Source organism: Sorex fumeus, unplaced genomic scaffold, assembly GCF_029834395.1.
Source record: "Sorex fumeus unplaced genomic scaffold, SorFum_2.1 ptg000072l, whole genome shotgun sequence".
Classification (NCBI taxonomy): domain Eukaryota; kingdom Metazoa; phylum Chordata; class Mammalia; order Eulipotyphla; family Soricidae; genus Sorex; species Sorex fumeus.
The window spans coordinates 48,303,156-48,326,064 of record NW_026606129.1 but is presented as its reverse complement, the minus strand read 5'-3'; the positions used below and the strand labels follow the sequence as shown (position 1 = coordinate 48,326,064).

The 22,909-nt window shown below is 41.5% G+C and overlaps 1 protein-coding gene across 2 annotated transcripts in view; it reads left to right on the top strand.

Moving 5' to 3' along the window:
• The window catches only part of SETD2 (SET domain containing 2, histone lysine methyltransferase), a 119,332-nt gene that overhangs the window by 76,363 nt on the left and 20,060 nt on the right, over nt 1–22,909 (top strand). The window contains exons 13-15 of one of the 2 annotated variants that reach the window (XM_056128959.1): nt 10,674–10,722; nt 15,104–15,287; nt 18,794–19,463. In XM_056128959.1, the coding sequence (XP_055984934.1) occupies nt 10,674–10,722; nt 15,104–15,287; nt 18,794–19,463 (903 nt within the window). Of the gene's footprint in view, nt 1–10,673; nt 10,723–15,103; nt 15,288–18,793; nt 19,464–22,909 lie in introns of those variants that run through there. The other variant, XR_008794485.1, reaches the window with a different exon arrangement.

Here is a 22,909-nt window from a genome sequence, read left to right as displayed (position 1 = left end):
CTTTCCCAAGAAAGGTGATTCCTTGGTCATCTAAGTTTTCTTTTGCCCCGTTGTTAAATAGGTCACTTTGTTTTTTCTTTGAAAATTCCTTCCTTCCTCTTTTTCTTTCCAAGGGGTTGAAACCCGTAGTCTCACACATGCAAGTTATTTGTGCTTCCACTGAATCACATCGGTGGTCCCTCTTTGCCATTTTACTTATTTATATTTTACTTATTTTAAACACTGATTTACAAAGTTGTTCATAATACAGTTTTCTAGGCATTAAAAGTTCCAACATCAGTCCCACGTGCCATTGTGACTTTCCCTCCACCATTGTCCCCAGTTTCCCATCAAACCCCCCAAGCGCCCTCCCCACTGTACTATTGCTCCAGCCACCCCACTCCCCAGTAGCACTGTAGCATTGTCCTCCCATTGTTCATCGATTTGCTTGAGTGAGCACCAGTAACCATTGTGAGACTTGTTGTTACTGTTTTTGGCATATTGAATACGTCACAGGAGCTTGCCAGGCTCTGCCATGCGGGCGGAATGCTCTCGGTGTTTGCTGGGCTCTCTGAGAGGGACGGAGGAATAGAACCTGCGTCGGCCGCGTGCAAGGCAAATGCCATATGTGCTATTCTCTTGCTCCACCCCCAGTAAGTGCCTTAATTCCTTTAACATCTGTCTGGCTCAATAGTTTTAGTCTTTAAAAAATAATTTTTTTTTAATTTAGATGTTGTGATGTACAAAGTTGTTTAACAATAGGATTCAGGCATACAATGTTCTCATCTCTAATCCCACCACTCTGATCTGACTCCTCCACCAATTCCCTCCTACCCTCAGCTTGACTCTTTGACTGATGCAATTTTTAAGTTTAATGTACTTTGGGTCCCATACTTTCAGTAGTGTTGGGTTGTAGTGGCTCAGGCCCCTCCCTGACCCTTGCTTCCTGTGTTATTTCCAGACCTCCTCTTCTTGCTTCTCTCTTTCTTTGGCATTTTTGTTAATCTAGAGTGAATGTTTTGCCCATCTTTAATACCTTTTGTTCCCTAGATGTGTTATTTTACATACCACAGATTAGTGAGAATTTGTCCTTTGTCCAGTACTTGTCCTTGTCCTTCTGATCTGCTTTACTTAACATGAGACCCTCCAAATTGTATAATTTCATCATTCCTTGTGGCTGCATAGTATGTAGCTCCATTGTGTATGTATACCATACCCTCGTTATGTGCTCTTTTGTTGGACACCTGGATTGTTCTGGCTGTTGTACTAAGAGTTGCAGTAAACATAGTTGTGTATATGTTTTTTGTTGTTGTTGTTTTGGGGCCTACATTCAGCAGTGCTCGAAGTTTACTCCTGACTCTGTGTTCTATAATCACTGGGACCTTATGGATGCCAGGAATTGAACCTGAGTCATCCTCTTGCAAAGCAAGCACTATGTCTCTGGCCCCATATGGATTTTTTAATGTATGATTTTTTTTGTCTTGGGGGGTAGATACCAAGCATTAGGACTCCTGGGTCATATGGTAGCACTATTCATAGTTTTTTTGAGGAATCTCCATATTGCCTACAGTATTATCTTTTAATTTAAAACCACAGATTTATCAACAGAAATCTCTAGTAACATCACAGAGCCACTATTACTCAAAGAACCAAGTATTTATTTCTTTGTTTAATCTTTCCCAACAGCTTCTTTTATTAAGTGCATGAGTCACTTAAGATTGTCCATATATATTCATCTTTCTCTGTTCTCGTTCTTATTACATGAAATATCCTTTCCATCTTTCAAAAAACCTTTAGAGTTGTAGTTGCAGTTTGTTGTCCTTTTCTGTATTTGCAGTGGTAGTAATCATAACGGATTGCAAACTAAAACTATTGGCTTTCTCCATTAGGTTTTGTTTGTTTGTTTGTTTGTTTGGGTTTTTTTTGCTTTTTGGTTCACACTCGGTGATGCACAGGGGTTACTCCTGGTGGTGCTCAGGGATGCTGCGAATGTGCAAGGCAAACGCCATACCCTCTGTGCTATCGTTCCAGCCCTCGACCATTGGATTTTCTAAGGAAAATAACTATTTCTTTTTATTTATTTATTTATTTTGGGGGTGGTCATACCCAGCAATGCTCAGGGGTTACTCATGGATCTGCACTTAGAAATTACTCCTGGTGGTGCTCAGGGAACCTGTGGGATGCCGGGGATCAAATCCTGGTTGGCTGCAAGCAAGGCTAACGCCCTACTTGCTATAATATTGCTCCAACCCCACAATCACTATTCCTTAGTTATACTTTTATTATCATGGCAGAGCCTGGCAAGCTCTCCATGTAGTATTCGATATGCCAAAAGCAGTTACAAGTCTTACAATGGAGACGTTACTGGTGTCCGCTAGAGCAAATCGAGGAACTATGGGAGGACTGTGCTACAGTGCTATTTTTATTACAGTATTTTAAGGGAAAATTTTAGATTTGGAATTAACTTTCCTGGAAAACTGAAATTGGGGAAACATTTAATAATCATGACCTTAGGTCTTCAGTGATATCAGCATGAATATATTTTTGTCTATGCACACTATGGGCTAGAGATACCTTTGGAAGTAGAAACTTGAGTCAACTGTCACTTTTTGTGCTCCAGTGAATAAAATACTGTATGTGTATATATCTATATATATGTGCATGCATATACATATATGCACACGTACATAATATCCTAAATACTGAATAGGTCACCGATTGTATTAATTTTCCAAAGTTTTTCCATTGTTCACCCAAGAATTGTTAAGTCTTTTAAAAGTAGTATTATAGTGGCCAGAAAGATAGTAATGGGTAGGGATCTTCCTATATGGTCACCTGAGCACTTTCAGGATGATTCCTGATGCTGAGACAGTAGTAGGCCCTGAATATTACCAGTTTTAACAACAACAACTAAAAACAATAAAAATAGTGTTATGGGGCTGGAAAGATAAGATCACTAACCTTGTATGCAGCTAATCCAGGTACAGTCTCCAACATCACATATGGTCTCTGAGCACCACTGGGTGTAACCCAGAAACAAAAAAATTACTTGAACAGTTTCATTCAACAGGTAACTTAGCTTTCAGCCAATGTCACACTTCTCTTGGTGTGTTAGAGATAAAGCAAAAAAAAAAATGTATTTTAGCATTTAAGAATTTTAGCTTAGGCCTGAGTAGCACCACATCATTGGGTCCTAGCATCGAGCTATCAGACTACACTGTGTGGTCTTTTATATCCAGGAGTAGCCCTAAGTACCACCAAGGAGAGCCCTTCCAAAATCAGCAATAACAAAATTTTTATAAATTATATTGTTAGGGCCTTTTCAGCGTTGATAAGGAGAGGAGGAATTAAATCTGAATTTGCAGGCTCAGTTTTATATACAGGTTTGACTAGATTTTGGTCTTTGGGGAGCGAGGGAAGCACAGGGTACATCCTGTTATGTTCAGAGACCATATGGTAGGGGAGATTAAACCCAGACTCCCCATATGTGAAGCATGTGCTCCAGCCCTTTGAGCAATCTCCCTAGCCTCAACAGCTCTAAATGAGAGGGCAAAGTCGGTATCTCTCTAAGGCTTTCAGTCTAGATTAGTAGGTAGAACTTGTTTTCCCATAGTGTTAGACACACACTAATAATAACTTAGCTCTTTGTTTCTAATCAGTTGTAATTACCTACTTGTGAACACCAAAATGCCATTTCTGTTTATTAGCTGATCTCAGTTTCTGAATGGAATTAAAAATGAATTCTTTGGGGGTCAAGAAGAAAGTACAGTGGGCTGAGGACATGCTTTGTATGCAGGAGGCCCAGATTCGATCCCTGATGCCACATGGTCCCCCAAGCACCACCAAATGTGCTCCCAAAAGTAAAAAAAAAAAAAAAATTCGTATATGAGAAATAGTTCAAAGAACCTAAGTATGTGTTTCCATGAAATCAGTCCATATTTGATTCCCAGTGCCACATAGTCACCACCTGAGAACTAACATGTGATAACCTCTGAGCATAGTAGAAGCAGTGCTAAACACCCTTGCACATGACATGAGTTAAATGGATCAGACCTCATCCTTTAGGAATTTCATAGTTTAGTAAGAAAGTGAAGATAAATGTAATGATGTGGTTGAAAACATCACTATAGATATTAAGTATATAAATAGAAAGTGTGTTAAAATATATCAAGGGGGGCAGAGAGATAATAAAGCAGGTAGGGTGTTTGCCTTGCATGTGGCTCACCCGTTCAATCCCCGGCACCTCATACAGTTCCTCAGAACACCACCCAGAATGATTCCTGAGTGCAAATCTAGGAGTAATCCCTGAGCATCGCCAGGTGTGGCCCCCCAAAAAAACAAATCGCTCGTGTGTGTGTGTGTGTGTGTGTGTGTACGTACACATTTGGGGCCATGTGATAGTACAGTGGATAGGGCTTACCTTTGCATGTAGCTGACTCAGGCTTGATCTCCGGTATCCTATATGGTTCCCTGAGCCCCTCCAAGAAGTGATCCTTGAGTGCAGAGCCAGGAGTAAGTTCTGAGTACCACCACACATGTCCCAGAAACAAATCACAAAATTTGCTTATTTTAGGGCCAGAGAGATAAATCAGAAGGCGAAGTGTATGTTTGCATACAGTAGGTCCCGTGTATTCCCTTGCACCCCTGTGGGGAGTGATCCCCAAGCACTGCCCAGATGTTTTCCCTGAAAAATATTTCATTAACCACCACTGCTGAATCAGTACCTTAATTGAGATCTGTATAATGAATTAGCATACACATTTGTAATGAATACTTATGCCAAAACCTTATGCCAGAAAGACTAAATCTGTGTAATTCTCAGTAGATACCTTGAAATGTCTTAAATCTGTAATTCCCAGTAGATACCTTGAAATGTCTATTCTGAACATTCTTCAGGAATCAGCATGTCATCTTTTTCTTTGTGTCTTTTTTTTTCCTTTTGTTTTTCGACTTTCCAGTCATGCTGGGAGTGATCAGAGCCACATCACACAGTGTTCATGGGCCATGTGGTGTAGTGACAAGGATTCCAGTCCTTTGATCCATCTCCTTTGCCCAATATGTCATCTTTTTGGAAAACAAATTACAGTGCCAAATACACCAGTCAGTTTCAAGCCTTTTAAATTGTCTCTGTAGTGTGGGCAAATGCTGATAAGTAACATTACCCCACCCCCAAGTTTGGTAACCTCTCTGAGTAGTTAGCAAAGGATCCATACAGAGCTTAGATTGTCAGCTTTGATCTCCCTGTTTTTAGTGCTGGTTTTCTTATTCCCAGCTATATACCTAGACATCTGGACAACTTGAAGCATCTCTCTGTGGAGCAGGTAGTATGTTCTCTCAATAGGCAAAGCAGCCTGAGAGGAGAGGGAGCTCTGGAGCTCAACTGGCTCAAACTGAGATCAGACATAACCTCAAAATGGTCTCTCAAATTCTTCTCTTTGAAGTTTGAGTGAGATAATACAGTCAGTCAGTGGTCCTCAATCTTCTCTCAGCATCAGGATTACTGGGGAGCTTCTGAAAAATACACTTGCCTGAGAGACATGCCCAGAGTTTTAGACTCAATTTATCTTGGAATTACATTTCTATAAAAAGTTCTCTGAAATAGTCTAGTTATTCAGCCAGAGTCAGGAATCAGAGCTCTAATGGAAGTCCTATGTAGAAAAGGCTAGAAGGGTGGAGGATGCCACTTTGATACTTTTTAAGTCCCCCAAATGATTTTCCTTTCTTAAAATAATGCTGGTAAGTATATGTATATCATCTAATACTGCCTAGAAATTTATAGTGTTCTGAAATTAGATCATCTGCTATCACAATCTTGGCCGACTGTTAATCTTTTAAAGTTTTTCCACTGTTATATGAAGGCAATAGAACTTACCTCATGCGTGGTTTGGGAGCTCAGATAATTCTTTGGACAGCTTAGGAGATAGGCCAAAGGATAGAGCATGTGCTATTCATGTAGATTCTCTTAAATTCAATCTCTGGCACTGCATGGCCCTCTTGAAACTGCACTGATCAGCTGAGTGTCATGGGAAGTGGCCCCCAGGCATTGCTATTAAGAATGTTGAAATGCTTTGTATGCTACTTAGTTTGTATAAGATAGCCACACACTTAATAATGCCATGTTCATTAGATCATTTAGTTTATGTAATATTGAAGGAGGTTTTTTACCTGGGGGGGTGGCGCCCCAGGCAGTACTGAGGGCTTTCTCCTGGCTCTGCACTCAGGAATAACTCATAGTGAGCTCAGGGTACCATATGGAGTGCCTCAAATCAGACCCAGGTCGGCTATATGCAACACAAATGCCCAGCATTGAAGTACTATCATCCCTGTCTCCTTGAAGGAGTTTTAAAATCTACATTCATATAAATTGCCCTATATCATTGTGGTACATGTTTGTCTCTCTCTCTCTCTTTTTTTTGTTTGTTTGTTTTTGGGTCACACCCTGCAATGCACAGAGGTTACTCCTGGTTCATGCACTCAGGAATTAGTCCTGGCAGTGCTCGAGGAAACCATATGGGATGCTGGGAATCGAACCCGGGTGAGCCGTGTGCAAGGCAAATGCCCTACCCACTGTGCTATGGCTCCAGCCCCACATTTTTTTTAATGACAACTTATTAACATTTTAACCTTGCTTGGTTTTGTGTTATGTGGTAAGAAATGTTGAAATAAATTTCTTATTTTCCACAAATATCACTGGAACCAGCAATCATATGGAAAGAGTTTTTTGTCTTGTATAATTCCTAAGAAATTATGTTGCTGAATTGTAGGCATGGTCAGCATTTAAAGATTAGGAATCAGGGCAGTAGTTCAGAAAATGGTATGTTTTCCATGTGTTCATTCAACCTAACTTGGTTCTATCCCTGGCTTCCAAGCCCCACCAGGAATGATCCCTGAGTGCAGAACCAGGAATAATCAATCCCTGAGTACAATCAGGTGTGTTCCCCCTCCCCACCAAACATTACTTTAAAAGAGAGGGTTTCATATGAAATACCATTGAGACTATGGATTTACCATTTATTTACTTCGTGAGATGACTATATAAGTAAACATGGTGCCCAAGAGCTACTAGAGAGACTTGGTAGAATAAGGAATTGTTAGGAAGCAGAGCAGCGGGTTCTAGGTCTAGACTCATACTGCAAGAACAGGCACCTAAGACTTAAAGAGTTGGGGCTGACGTGATAGTACAGCGGGTAGGGTGTTTGCTTTACACACAGCCGACCTGGATTCGATTCCCAGCATCCCATATGGTCCCCTGAGCACCTCCAGGAGTAATTCCTGAATGCAAAGCCAGGAGTAACCCCTGTGCATCACCAGGTGTGACCCAAAAAGCCAAAAAAAAAAAAAAAGGCAAAGACTTGGAACCAGAGCAATAGTATGGCAGGATCAATCCCCAGCATCCCACATGGTCCCCCAAGTACTGCCAGGAAACTTAAATGCATAGCTTGCTCTGTGTGTGTGTGTGTGTGTGTGTGTGTGTGTGTGTGTGTGTGTTATAAAGGATTTTGATTTGAGCCATACCTTGAAGTGCTTAAATGCATAGTTTACTGTGGTGTGTGTGTGTGTGTGTGTGTGTGTGTGTGTGTGTGTGTGTGTGTGTGTTTTATAGAGGATTGAGGTCTGAGCCATACCTTGAGGTGCTCAAGAGACCATATGTGGTACCAGTTCAACCAGGGTTAAGAATAGGTTTTTTACGGTCACTGTTTGGTTTTTTTGTTTTGGTTTTTGGGCCACATCCAGCAATACTCAGCTTTACTCCTGGCACTGCATTCAACAGCTACTACTAGCAGGCTCAGGGGACCATATAGGGTACTGGAGATTGAGTCCAGTTTGTCATTGTGCAAGACAAATGCCCTATCTGTTGTACTGTCTTTCCCCATTTTTTAAAATTTATTTATTGAATCACCATGAGAAAAGTTACAAAGCTTTCCGGTTTAAGTCTCAAACACCCATCCCTTCACCAGTGCACATTTTTCACCACCAAGAACCCTAATATACCCCTCTTCTCACCCCTCTCGATGCCTGTGAGGCAGATGATTTCTATTTAACTCTCTCTCTACTTTGATTACATTCATTAATTCGACAAAAGATGCACCATTATTATTTGGAATTTCCTCCCAACAATCAGACCTGCTGAAAAGGCATTGTTAAAGAATTTGTTTTCTATTGCTGGTTATGCAGACCATATGACGTTGCACCGCTGCAATAGCAGCCGCGCGACTTTGGATTTCTGATATTTTACTAATTAAGTCTGGAGGGATTTCTGCCAAAAGTTGGATAATTACGAGATTGGTTTGTGTGCCTCTGGGGCCATGGTCGTGTTGGAGAGCCACTCGTGAGGGGCAACTTGTGTCCTCGGTAGGGCGTGAAGGACTTGCTGGTTCTGCCCCCCATCCCAGGAGGCTACAGTTGCCCCGTTACCATAACCATAGACAGGCTCATACCTGACTGTCCAATAAACTCTGAGGTGGCAGCCACCGTGCGGGCGGGGGGGGGGGGGGGGCGCGGAAGAGCCAGATACCCTTTCCCTCCCGGGGAGGGGGGTACAGCGCCATAGTTTAACGCATAGACCAGTTACATTTCTGCTGCAAGCTGCTGCTGAGTTCTGAATTAGGTCTTTGTGCCTCTGGGGCCATGCTGGCTCCCCAATTCTGGCCCCTACCCTCCACTTTACTTAAACACCATGGTTTACAAAATAGTTCATGATGGTTTGTTATAGGCATTCAGGATTCCAGCACCAATTCCACCACCACTATCACCTTCCCCCACCATTGTCTCCAATTTTCCCAACCACCCTTCAAGCCTGCCCCTAAAGCAGACCCACAATAATTTATTTTATACTGCTTACTCTGCCCCTCTTGGAGAGCCTGGCAAGCTACCGAGAGTATCTTGCCCGCACAGCAAAACCTGGCAAGCTACCAGTGACGTATTTGACATGCCAAAAACAGACAACAAGTCTCACAATTTGTTGTGACACATTACACAATGTGCCACTCGAGCAAATCGATGAACAACGGGAGGACAGTGCTACAGTGCTACTACCACAAAATGGCTAATGAAATGACTAGAAAAAGAAAAAAAACCTTAAGGGGCCAGAGTGATAGTACAAGAGGTAGGGCACTTGCTTTACACATAGCCGACCTGGGTTCATTCCCTAACATCCCATATATTCCCCTCAGCACAGCCAGCAGTAATTCCTGAGTGCAGAGCCATAAGTAACCCCTGAGCATCACCAGGTGTGACCCAAAAGAAACAAACAAACAAAATACTTAAGTAGAAAAGAGTTTGTGAAAATTGTTTTATCTCATCATGGGGACATTAGTCCTTGTCTGAGAGTTTACTAAACTGTTGCAAGTTAAACTTCTATTTTAGTTAAGGCTTTTTTTGTTAATCGAAGTTAGTAGGCGTCTACATTACATTCCCATCTAATCTGGTGTGCCCCTAATAGGATGTTAGTATAGAGTTTGGAGATGTCCAGTGACTGTGAATGCCGAAAATTTGGAATATTTAACTGGGCAGTCTGACCAGAGGTATGGTGGCAGCTGTTTGGATGTGAGTGCAGCTTTGGTTGGGTGGGAACTTGTCTCATCCCCTCCCAAGATCACCTGTAGGTCTCAGACAGGACGGGGTATCTGAAATTTTTGCAGCTATTTGATTTAATTATGAGTCTCTGGAACAGGGCCAGTAGATGAGCTTACATGGCAACAGCAGTGGGACTTGGGTTTGGCTACTGGGACTTCCAAAAGTATGGAAGTTGGGAGGGGTCACCCTTCACAAGACTCTGGGAAGGCCCGGAGTATTCCCAGCTCCCTATTCTTAAAAATAGTTTTGCCCTAGCAGGACATTGCTATTTTTAAAAGAATAATGATCTAATGTTTATGTTTCTTGGGAGGGGGGGGCACGACATTGTTTGGGGCACACCTGGCATTGCTCAAGTGCTTACTCCTAGCTTTGTTCAGGGATCACTTCTGAAGGCGCTTGAGGATCAGATGGGGTGCCTTGAATCTAACTCTGGTCAGATGCATGAAAAGCAAGCAGCTTCACTCCTGTACTATCTCTCTGGTCCCTATCTTTCCTTTTAAAAAATAACATCAGTACTGTGAATATAGCAAACTTGGTATCAGTAATTAATTGTCTTTATATGTATTTTTCTGAAATGGTGTTGTATAGTGGAGTTATTAGTGATCTTCCCTTAGTTACGGATGCAAGTGCAAATGTTTTTGTTTTTATGAATACTTTCATTAAAGAAAATTGATAATATCAGGATATATACAGAAGGCATATAGGAATTAAGACATCAGGAATTGTATGGAGAGATAAAGAGGGGTGAAGAGACAGATTTTAAGTTTAAGGATGCTTATTAACAGTGAAATAACTTTTGGGCAATATATTGCTTTGAGGGGCTAGAGTGATAGCACAGCAGGTAGGGTGTTTGCCTTGCACGCAGCTGACTTGGGTTCGATTCCCAGAATCGCCTATAGTCCACCGAGCACCACCAGGAGTAATTCCTGAGTGCATGAGCCAGGAGTCACCCCTGTGCATTGCTGGGTGTGACTCAAAAAGCAAATAAATAACAAATGAATAAATAAATTGCTTTGAATGCCAGTATATTCCTTCACATTCGTTGCCATATGAAAATCGGTTTGCTTCAAAGCAGTCACCTCTAACATTAATAACCTTTCTTTGTTTTGTTTTGGTAGGAGGTCTATCGAATTCCCAAGAAAAGTCAAACTGAAAAGGAGAACACAAGTAAGTATTCAAAGACATTCTGTATATGTAACTTTACAAATATTATTTTGAAAATAGAGATAACTGATAATTTTTTAAGCTATTTTGTGTTTTAAACCAGGTATGTAATTGGTTAAATATTTTGTGTAAGAGTTTGGAAACCATATTTGTTTTTAGTGAATTTTGCCAAAAATACCCCTTGTTTTAAAAAAAATGCCCCTTGTACTACCTGTGTTGCTTTTTCTAAAAGTTGGAGCCTTTAGATTTTTCTTCTATCTCTTTACTCCCCTGTAGCAGACATTCCTAAAACTGTACTTCTGGCATCTTTGTAAGCATCTTTATCTCAGTGTTTGTATTCACAGTCACGGTCACAGTTCTCCCCTCCCGTTGTTATCGATTTGCTCTAGCGGGCCCAGTAATGTCTCCATTGTGAGACTTGTTGTTACTGTGTTTGGCATATTAAATACATCCACGGGTAGCTTGCCAGGCTTTGCCATGCAGGCAAGATACTTTCGGTAGCTTGCTGGGCTCTCCAAGAGGGGTGCAGGAATCGAACTCGGGTTGGCCATGTTGGCTGCGTGCAAGGCAAATACCCTACCCACTGTGCTATCGCTCCAGCCCATTTCTATCTATCTCAATATTTTTATACAAAATTCTTTGTACAATTCATATTTCTGGGGAAGTGTAAAACATCTAATTTTTGAGGAATAAGTCATGACTTCTCAGGTTAAAAATTATTATTAAAGGTTATGTCAGTGTAATTTCTGGGCTTTGCCACTTATATTTTCAACATTCTTTTGTTTTGTTTTGTTTTGGGGTCACACCCAGAGATGCACAGGGGTTACTCCTGGCTCTGCACTCAGGAAAAACTATACTCCTGGTGGTGCTCAGGGAACCATATGGGATGCTGAGAATCGAACCTGGGTTGGCCGTGTGCAAGTCAGATGCCCTACCCGCTGTGCTATCGCTCCAGCCTCTTCAACATTCTTTTTTTTTGGGTGGGGGGTCACACCCAGTGATGCACAGGTGTTACTCCTGGCTCTGCACTCAGGAATTACAAGAGATTGAAGCAGTGGTAAAAATTATAGTTTTTTAATCCCCCCCCCTTTTTTTTTAATTGAATCACCATGAGATAGCCCATTACAAAGCTGTTTTTGATCAGGTTTCAGTCATACAGTGTTCCAGTACCTATCCCTCCACCAGTGTGCATTTCTCAGTACAGTTTTACTCTGACCACCCCCCAGCCTGCCTCTGTAGTAGGCCACTTTCTCTCTCTCTCTCTCTCTCTCTCTCTCTCTCCCCCCCCCCTCCCCTTCCCATGCTCCCACCTTTGTCATACTGGTCCTTTCTCTATCCATCCCCCCACAAACTTGTGTTAGTTTCCAACCATTGACTAGTATTCCTGGCCCCTGTTTTCCTGGGCCCTGTTTTGTTTGGCCTTTGGTATTAGTCTCATACCATTTTTTTTTTATATATACCACAAGTGAATGCAGTCATTCTATATCTGTCTTTCTCCTGACTTATTTCACTCAGCATAATGCATACCCATCCATATATATATGCAAATTTTATTACTTTTTTTGTTTTGTTTTGTATTTTGTTTTTGGGTCACACCTGGCCATGCATAGGGGTCACTCCTGGCTTGTGCACTAAGGAATTATTCCTGGTGGTGCTGAGGGGATCATATGGGATCTTGGGAATCGAACCCGGGTTGACTACATGCAAGGCAAACACCCTACCTGCTGTGCTATCGCTTCAGTCCCATGACTTCATTTTTTTCTAACAGCTCTGTGGTATACCCTTGTGTAGTTGTGCCACGTTTTCTTCATCCACTCCTCTGTTCTCGTGCACTCAGGTTATTTCCAGATTCTGGCTATTGTTAATAGGGTTGCAATGAACATAGAAGTACAGATAGTGTTTCTGCTGTTTGTTTTTGGTCCCCCAGGGTATATTCCCATATTCCCAGTGGTGGTATTGTGGGGGCAAATGGGAGCTCAATTTCTAGGTTTTTGAGGAATGTCCATATTGTTTTCCAAAAAGGCTGGACCAGTCAAAGGCTGGACCAGTCGGCATTCCCACCAGCAGTGATTCAGTTCCCTTTCTCCCTGCATCCACACTAGGACTTGTTCTTTTGGATGTTTTGGTCTCTTTAGCCCCTCTAGTACTGACCCACTGCAAATAGAGTGAATGTGCTAGCACAATGATTTTTTTTCCCCCAATATTTTGGGCCTGAAGAGTTTTATAGTATTATTTTTTTTCTCATTTTTTGGGCTGTACCCAGTGATGCTCAGGGTTTACTCCTGGCTCTGCACTCAAGAATTAATCCTGGTGTGGTTGAGGTACCATATGAGATGTCAGAGATCGAACACAGATCAGCCACATGCAAGGCAAATGCCGTACTTGCTATGCTATTGTTCCACCCGTAAATAATTTTTTATTGGGGGCAAGTGCACACCTGACAGTGCTCAGGGGCTATTCTTGACTCAGAACTCAGGGACCACATGTGGTACTGGTAATTCAAACACAGGGTCAGTACTTACATGGAAGCTAAGTACTAGTACCTTACCCCCATAGTGTCTAATCCGCTCCTAATTGTAAATCTTACCAGTTACTGCTTAAAGATTCCTAAAGTTATCTTTGCATCATTGTTATCTTGTGGGTAATTTGGGGGGGGGGGCGCACACATTAAATGGTGGTCCGATGCTATTCCTGGCTCTGCTGGCAGCTTGTTCCAGGAATCATGAAGTGCTGGGCAGTAAACCCAGACCTCATGCATGCAAAGAGTGTACTCAGCCCGTTATCTCTCAGGTCCTATCTTATTTTAATTAAATATAATTAAAATTAAAGAATTCAAATTATCTTTCACATTTTAATTCTACTGACTTGTGTTTTGATAGCTACATACCCTACATAGGGGAGCAAAGAATTTTTCCCATAAGAAGAGAATTTGAGGGGCTGGAGAGATAGTACAAGAGGTTTGGTGCTTACCTTGCACACAGCCAGTCTGAGTTCAATCCCTGAACCCCTTATGATCTCCCAAGCAGTGCCAGGAGTAATTCCTGGGTGCAGGGTCAGGAGTAATCCCTGAGCATTGCTGGGTGTGGCCCAACCCCCCCCCCCCCCCAAAAAAAAAATAGAGAATTTGTTGGGTCTAGAGAAATAGCACAGTGCCTATGGTGCTTTTCTTGCATGCCTGACCAAGGTTGAATTCCTGGCACCCCATATAGTCCTCTCCTTTGAACCTGCCAGTAGTGATTCCTGAGTGCAGGCCAGAAGTAACCTCTCTGAGTATTGCCAGGTTTAGTATCTTCCTCCCCAAAATTTGAACAGTGCTATTGACAAAGCCACTTGTCAACAGCACAGTGGTACCACTTAACAGAGTTGATCATTAGAAGATAACCCAAGTTATTAGCTCATTGAGTTAAAATCATTAGTAGAGTAAGCAAAGCTTAAATATCTGAGGGTTTTCTTCATCCCCAAACCTCTACTTCGATGTTTTATACATTTTTAGTCTTGTATAATCTTGTATCTCCTAGATTTATAGTAGATGGTTTATAATAAACCACTGTAATCTTCAGGAAGAAGCATTTTGAGTGCCAGATTCAATTTCTTCCATATGGAAACTCCTTTCTCAGTCTCTGGATTTAGGCTAAAGAAAAATTTACTATTTAAGCCTTCTTTCTATGTTAACTCTCAGTGTCAAACAGTTAAAAGCTTAGAACTTTTTATTGTTGTTAACACTTAGGACTTTCAAAAATCAGTACTTCCGGAAATAAAGTTCATTTGGCTTTAATAGAATATCAGAAAATGAGTTTGAATATATAAAGAACCTCATCCTCACATACTCCCAACATATAGGTATAGAACTTGAACATTTGGCATGACTTTTCTTAATTTACCACGATTTATTGAAAAGAAAATAGCCATATTTTAATCGGAATTTGAAGGGAGAACTATAATGTCTGTAGGCAGGTTTAGATAAAGACTTAAATTGAGAACTTGTGTGGAAAAAGGTATTGGAAAATATTCACAGATGAGACTTTAGAATTTAGCACTCACAAACCTACAAAATAGTTTTCAGGGGCCGGAGAGATAGTACAGTACATGGGGTGCTTGCCTTGCACATGGTTGACCTGAGTTCAATACCCAACACCATATATGCTCTCCTGAGCCCAGCCACTAGTAGTCTTTGAGAGCAATATAGGGAGGAAGCCCTGAAGCCCCGAGATGTATGAGGTCCAAACCATACCTTTCCACCCCCCAAAATATGTTTCACCTAAATTTAAGACTGAATTTGATGAGAGAAGTCTACATCATTTGTTGGCTAAACATTTCATTATATCAATATAGTGTCATGATGGAGGAAATTCTAAGTAAAATTTGTTAAACCCTTTTTCCTTAGTAATTGAACGAGGAAGGGATGCCATTGGCTTCAGAGATCAAACAGCTGCCCCAAAGACTCCTAATAGGTCCAGAGAGAGAGATTCTGACAAGCAAACTCAAAATAAAGAGAAAAGGAAACGAAGGGGTTCCCTTTCACCACCCTCTTCTGCTTATGAGCGGGGATCAAAAAGACCGGATGATAGGTAAGTGATCTATGTGAATTATTCTCTTCTGGGCAAGTCAGGAAGTGTCCAAGCCATACATTTCTGAGTTTGGGCGCCAAGGGCTTTGAAATAATTGTCTTTTCTTGATGAAGGAATGTAAAAATTCACTGGTAAATGCAAAGTCTCATTTCCTTTTTGACAGTAATAATATCAACAAAGACTTGTAGACTTAGGTTGCTTTAATAGTTATAATGAAAAGCCACAAAAGCCCTAGACTTTTGTGGTTTTCTGTTTCTGTTGCTAAGATTCATAATAGTATAAGTTCATTTATTTATGTTTATTGCTACATAATCTTTTGTTACCAAATGCTGTGTCTGGTTATTATTTATTATGGTGTTCATGTGCATGATTTTCTGTTGGGTATGAGCTTGATATTGCCTACTCAATTTTATATCATTTTTCTTCCATTTCATTTCTAAATGCTTAAGTGAGCTCTTTTTTCAATTAGGCCTGATGTTCGAAAAGTCTATCGTTTTTCAGTTTGTTTTGTTTCTTGTGCCATGCCTGGCTGTGCTTAGGACTTACTTCTAATAGTGGGATCACTCCTGACAGGTTTGGGGGAACTATATGGGGTGCTGGGGATCAAACCCAGGTTGGCGTTATGCTCGGTACACTCCCTACTGTCTGTACTATCTCTCCAGCCCCGTCAGACTATGTATTTCTTATTTGTATAAATAATATTCGGGGCACTAGTGATAGTGGTTAGATGTTTTTCTTGCACACGGCTGACCTGGTTTCAATCCCCTATATCCCATACGATCTCGTGAGCACTGCCAGGAGTAATTTCCGAGTGCAGAGTGAGGAGTAAATCCTGAGTAGCGCCAGGTGTGGCCAAAAAAGTCAAATAATAATTATAATTATAATTATAATAAATTAAAAAATATTGTCCGTGAAACTGAAGTAACTGGTTGTTGTTTTTTGTTTTGTTTTGTTTTGTTTCCCCCAGCAAAACATCTTGAAATTAGTTGCCATGTAATATTTTTGCCAAGAGTGCCAGAGAAGGACTGGAGCGATAGCTCCACCGGTAGGGCGTTTGCCTTGCACGTGGCCTACTCGGGTTTGATTCCGAACATCCCATCTGGTCCCCCAAGCACCGCCAGTAGTAATTCCTGAGTGCACGAGCCAGGAGTAACCCCTGTGCATCGCCGGGTATGACCCAAAAAGAAAAAAAGAGTGCCAGAGAGTTATACAATAGGCAGGGCAATTGCCTTCCATGTGACCTACCTTGTGTACTTGGTGTATCCCTAATCCAGCATAAGATTCCCAAGCACCTCCAGAAGTGATCTAGCTTAGAGCCAGGAGTAAGCCCTGAGCTAAGAGGTTTTTCCGAGATACGTTTGTGGGCCTTCACCAAATAGTTTTTTCAGTTCAGTTGTGTCTATTAGAACACCCAGATTCTTGTGGCCCTACAAGAAATACTTCAAAGTTGTCGCAGTGTGCTAGGCTTCTAAGTCAAGTATTGTACATGGTATTTCATAGGGAAGACTGTGTGATGATGTAGCACTATAGCACTATCATCTCATTGTTCATCGATTTGCTCGAACGGGCCCAGGAACATCTCCATTGAGACTTGTTGTTACTGTATTTGGCATATGAATACGTCACCAGCATGCCAGGCTTTCCGTGCGAGCAAGATACTCTTGGTAGCTTGCCGGGCTCTCCAAGAGGGGCGGAGGAATTGAACCTGGGTCTCCCGGGCCAGCCGCGTGCAAGGCAAATGCCCTACTGCTGTGCTGTTGCTCCAGCTCACGTGTGATGATAGCTCACCATATTTGTGTATGTGCATGTTCATGTTCACTTTGCTATCTTTTGTTTTGTTTGTGAGCCATACCCAGTAGTGCTCAGGTTTATTCCTGATTCTGCACTCAGGAATAACTTCTGGGGGACTCTAGGCACCATATGGGGTGCCACGGATCAAACCCAAGTCCACGGTGTGCATGGCATGCGCCTTACCTGCTGTACTAGCTCTCTGGCCCCTGATTTGGTTTTTATCCATACGTTTATAATGTCCATCAAATTCTGTATCTTTCGTTAATATATTTTCAGTTTTTTTTTTATTTCAGGTTTTGTAGTTATAGTAACTGCCCTTCAGTATAAAGATGAAATTGCGTAGAATAAATATTCCGTGTTTTTGAAGGTTTTTTTTTTGTTTTGTTTTTGGGTTGTTTTTTTTTTTTTTTCTTTTTGGGTCACACCCGGCGATGCACAGGGGTTACTCCTGGCTCTGCACTCAGGGGTTACTCCTGGTGGTGCTCAGGGGACCATATGGGATGCTGGGAATCGAACCCGGGTCAGCAGTTATTTTGATTATGATATTTAACTGTTGCCAGATTGGAGTTGTTGTGGTTTGTGGTTTTGTAATTAATAATAGCATTTTCAATTGTGATTTTGGGATAAAACTTTCTTTTGTTTTAAGTAGATGTACTGCTGTGTTATTAGCCACTGAGTAAACTGATTGAAGCAGGCACGAAGTCCACATTACTTTTTTAAAATTTTTAAATTTTTCGTAAAGTTCTTCACAATAGTTGTTTATATTCATTTATTTCAACACCAATCCCACCACCATTTCACCGCCCCACCACCATTACTTTGGATCTTCCCACCACCACCCCAGCGTGCCCCTTAGTGAGATGCTAAATAACTTATTGCTTGTCATGAATAGTATGAGGTATCACACCACCACTGGAATTCTAAAATTTTCAAGTATTTGTGGTCCAGCGACATATCTGTGACATGCTGTTCTCTTCCAAGATTCATTTGTGGGTCTCTGAAGCATGGTCATTAATGCGCTTAAATGGCACCAAGAAGCAGTTCCTGGGCATGACTGCCAGCAAATCGGAAGGGTGGGGAGATGAGGGGAAGTCACCCATCCCTGACACCTGGAAGCCTGGAGTTTTCAGTCATTGGTCCTGAATACCTGGGTTTTTCAGCAGATTCATTCTCGTGTGTGGGGGGCTCGGGACAAGCCTGTGAAGGTCTGCCATGAGCATGGCAGTGATTGAGTTCTGGAGGTTGCGACTTCCAGGGTTCATTTGAGGCAGATGGAGTGACACAAGTGCCCCCGTTTGAGGTACCCCTGTGAAATCAGCCTAGTGCGGGGTGGGGAGACATCTCTGCGACGTGCTGCTTTCTTCCGAGTCATTTGTGAGTCTCTGAATCATGGCCATTAATGCACTTAAATGGCCTGTTTTTGATTTCTTTCAAGATTTATTTATGGATCTCTGAAGCAAGGCCAATAAATGAGCCTGTATAGCTGAGTCGGAAGTGGTTTGAAGGCATGACTTCTACCTACCTAACTTTTGGCCATTTAATTTCTCAGGAAACTTGGTCCCAAGTTGCTGGGGTCTAGCCAGAGTTACAGTGGCAATTTTGGGATATTAGGAAGCCTGAAGGCACCATCAGGCTGATGATGCACTCTGCTACCAGCTGAGCAGCACTGTACCCTCTAGGATAAACTTTTTGTGTTTCTTTTTGCTTCTTTCTAGGTATGATACTCCAACTTCTAAAAAGAAAGTACGGATTAAAGACCGTAATAAGCTTTCTACAGAGGAACGTCGGAAGTTGTTTGAGCAAGAGGTGGCTCAGCGAGAGGCTCAGAAACAACAGCAGCAAATGCAGAACATGGGAATGACGTCTCCACTGCCTTATGATTCTCTTGGCTATAATGCCCCTCACCATCCCTTTGCTGGTTACCCACCTGGTTATCCCATGCAAGCCTATGTGGATCCCAGCAACCCCAATGCTGGAAAGGTGCTCTTGCCCACACCCAGCATGGACCCTGTATGTTCTCCTGCTCCTTATGATCATGCTCAGCCCTTGGTAGGACATTCTACAGAAGCCCTTGCTGCTCCTCCACCAGTGCCAGTGGTTTCACATGTAGCAGCCCCTGTGGAAGTTTCTAGTTCACAGTATGTGACTCAGAGTGATGGTGTGGTACACCAAGACTCCAGTGTTGCTGTCTTGCCAGTGCCAGCTCCAGGCCCAGTTCAGGGACAAAATTATGGAGTTTGGGATTCAAACCAACAGTCTGTTAGTGTACAGCAGCAGTATTCTCCTGCACAATCTCAAGCAACTATATATTACCAAGGACAGACTTGTCCAACTGTCTATGGTGTGACATCGCCCTATTCACAGACAACTCCACCAATTGTACAGGTAACTAAATTTGGAACCTTTCTTGTCTTACATACAGTCTGTTTATGGAATGATACATTTGATCCAAGGTGGAATTCCTGCAATTGATTGATAAATTTTGTATGCATTCATTTTCTGTTGTCTAACAATGTATTCAAAAACTTAGCTTAAGACAATTATTGATGCTAAAATGATAATACAGCATGTAGGGCATTTGCCTTGCATGTTGCTGACCATGGTTCGATTCCCGGCATCCCATATGGTCCTTCAAGTCAGGAGTGATTCCTGAGTTCAGAGCTAATTATAACCCCTAAACCTTGCCAGATGTGACCCCAAAACTTAAAAAAAAAAATGCCTAAGCCCTAGTGCCGCATACACCAAAGTGATCCTGACAGCCATGTGCTCTGGAATCCCTGTCAAGGGTGGGGGTGGGGTAAGCAAATGTGCAAAGCATCATTACCTTTGTATTCCTATCTCTCTTATCACCCATCATGGTAGAGCTGGGTAGGGAGCTTGCCTTGCATACCGCTTACTGATTTCAATCTCTGGTACCCCATATGGTTCCCTGATTTGCCAGGATGATCCCTGAGTGCAGGACCAGGAGGAGCAAGTCCTAAACACTGTCGAGTGTAGCCCAAAAACATTAATACACACAGAAATAAATGTAAATTGTTTGGAGAGACTGCAAGGCATGTTTTTGGAATACATTATAAAGTGTTTTTGTGATGAAGGTTTAATATACCCAGGTTTAAATTAGATTATCACACCAAATGACCTGCTTTAATTTCTAAAATCTTAACAGTATCTTTACATATATAAATGCATAATACATTTTGATGGCTATATAACATCTCATTTATTAATATTAAATGTTTATCCATTTTTGAAGTTGTTATTTAAATTAAAAGTTATTTCTAGTTAATAAGGATTACTTAGTGCATGCAGGCAGAGCACAATGGTTTGAACAATTGCATTCAAGTTTGCTGGGTAAGTTCTTTTTTTTTTTAATTTTTTAATTTTTATTAGTGAGACACTATGAGGTACAGTTGTAGACTTAAAAATTTTTGTGCTTGGGTTTCAATTATACAATGATCAAATACTCATCCCTCCACCAGTGCCCATTTCCCACCACCACGGATCCCAGTATCCCACCCCCGATCTCCCCCATCCCACCCTGCCTCTGTGGCCGGGCATTCCCTTTTGTTCTCTCTCTCCTTTTGGGTGTTGTGGTTTGCAAAAGAGGCATTGAGTGGCAATCATGTTTGGTCTATAGTCTACTTTCAGCATGCTTCTCCCATCCTGGGAGGATCCTCCCAACACCCTTTATTTGGTGTTCTATTCTCTATCTGAGCTTCCTTTTCCCCTTGCATGTGTGACTGGCCTCTAAGCCATGGAGCAAAATTCCTGGTACTAATCTCGGCCATTCTTGGGTGTTAGTCTCCTATTTTGTTACTTTATGTTCCCCAGATGAATGCAATCTTTCTATGTCTATCCCTCTCTTTCTGACTCATTTCGTGGGTAAGTTTTTTAAGCCACTAACTATCATCTAATATCAATAATTCAATAATTCCCCGAGCAACACCGGAGTAGCCTAGTTTCCTTCTTCCCCAAAACAAACTCAGTAGGGAAAAGAAGCAGAGATAAGTGGTCTTGAGAGCATGCTTTGTGTGTTAGGAGGCCCATGTTCCATTCCCTGGGGAACATGGTTCCTGAGGCATTTCCAGGAGCTTGTAAATACTGAGCCAGTAATACCTACCATCCCCACCCTAGACATTGATAGCTGTGACCAAATATAACAAAAGCAGATCTCCTCAGTAGAGACTTTGTTAGTCCTACAGTTGTTCTTGAAAAATAGAATCTGTGGGGCTGAAGAGATAGCACAGCGGGTAAGATGCTTGCTTTGAATGCAGCCAACCTGGGTTTGATCCATGGCATCTGATATGGTCACCTGAGCACTGCCTGGAGTAATTCCTATGTACATACACACATATGAACACACACTTTTTTTTATATAAAATGTAAGAATTTGCTCATGAGAATTGCAGATGGTTCAAGAAGAAAAGAAGTTTGGTATTCAGTACAATGTCTGGTGCTTAGCTTTGTGGGCTGGGAAGATTGTATTTCTGCTTTTAACCAAGATTACCAGTGCATATGTATTAACTAACCCCTCACTTGCATAGTAACTTGCCTCTTGTATTCACTTCTCAGTATACTTATTTCTGTGTATCAGGCCTCAATAGAAATTTTGGAAACTAATTTTTCAAATAAATTGGTGATTATGACATGTTTTATTTAGAATATATGTATTTTAAAAATGTTTATCACCTTAATTATGTGATAGATAAAAGGTAGTTTGGGGAGCAGGAATTGAGTTGAGAGATAATACTCAGTTCTTTATAATCATCTGTGTAGTACAGATTTCCCATCCTGTACCTTCAACATTGTTGAATATCCAACAATGAAAATTGATTTTTGGGCCCTCTCTGGCTCTTGGGGCTTTCTTCAGGCTCCATGTTCTAGAGTCACTTCTGGCAGGACTTGGGGGACCATATGTGGTCCTAGGCATTGCATGCACCCTTCCTGCTGTACTGAATTTCCAGCCCACATTTATATTATATACATTTTCGCTGATTTTTTAAATACTGTTCTGATTATACTAATTCTTTTGACAACCTTGAGTCTGGTTTATAATCTGTGTAGACTAAGCTGTTTCATATTATTGAATCAAATACTGTATTCCTTTTTCTTGTACCATCTAGTTGAAAGAATTGGCCAGAAATCTGTTGAGAGTATTGGCCTGTTTAAATTACCTAGATTGTGTATCATTTGATGTAATTGTTATATTTTTACTACTTTTTAGTGCTTCAAATTTTGCCTCATTGTATCTCAGTTCATAAGATAAAAATCTGTTTCCAGGGAGGGGCTGAAGAGATAGTATAGCAGGCAATTCTTTTGACATGACAAGGTGCTTGCCTTGCATGCAACAGGCCAAATTTCAATTCCCAGCTTCCCATATGGTCCCTTGTGTAATGCCTGACGTGGCCCAAGAAAACAATAAAGAAAAAAAATTATGAGGCTAGATGATATTACAGCAGGTAAGGTGCTTGCCCTATATTCAGCCAACCCAATTTCCATCCCCAGCATCTAATATAATCCCTCAAACCTGCCAAAACTGAGCACAGAGCCAAGAGTAACCATTAGTACAACCAAGTATGAGACTCTTCCTCTCCCACCCTCCTTTTTTTTTTTTTTGTTTTTGTTTTTACAGGAATGGGGAAGTAAGTTACTTAATTGCCTTGCACATAACCAACCAGATTTCAATCCCCAGCAGCAGGTATGGTCCCCTGAACACCACTGGGTGTGGCCCAGAAACCAGGCGGAAAAGAAAATCTAACCTACCTACAGAATACATAGATCTCTTTTAATTTCTTGGTAGTCATCACCTTTTTAAAACAAATTGTTTTTCA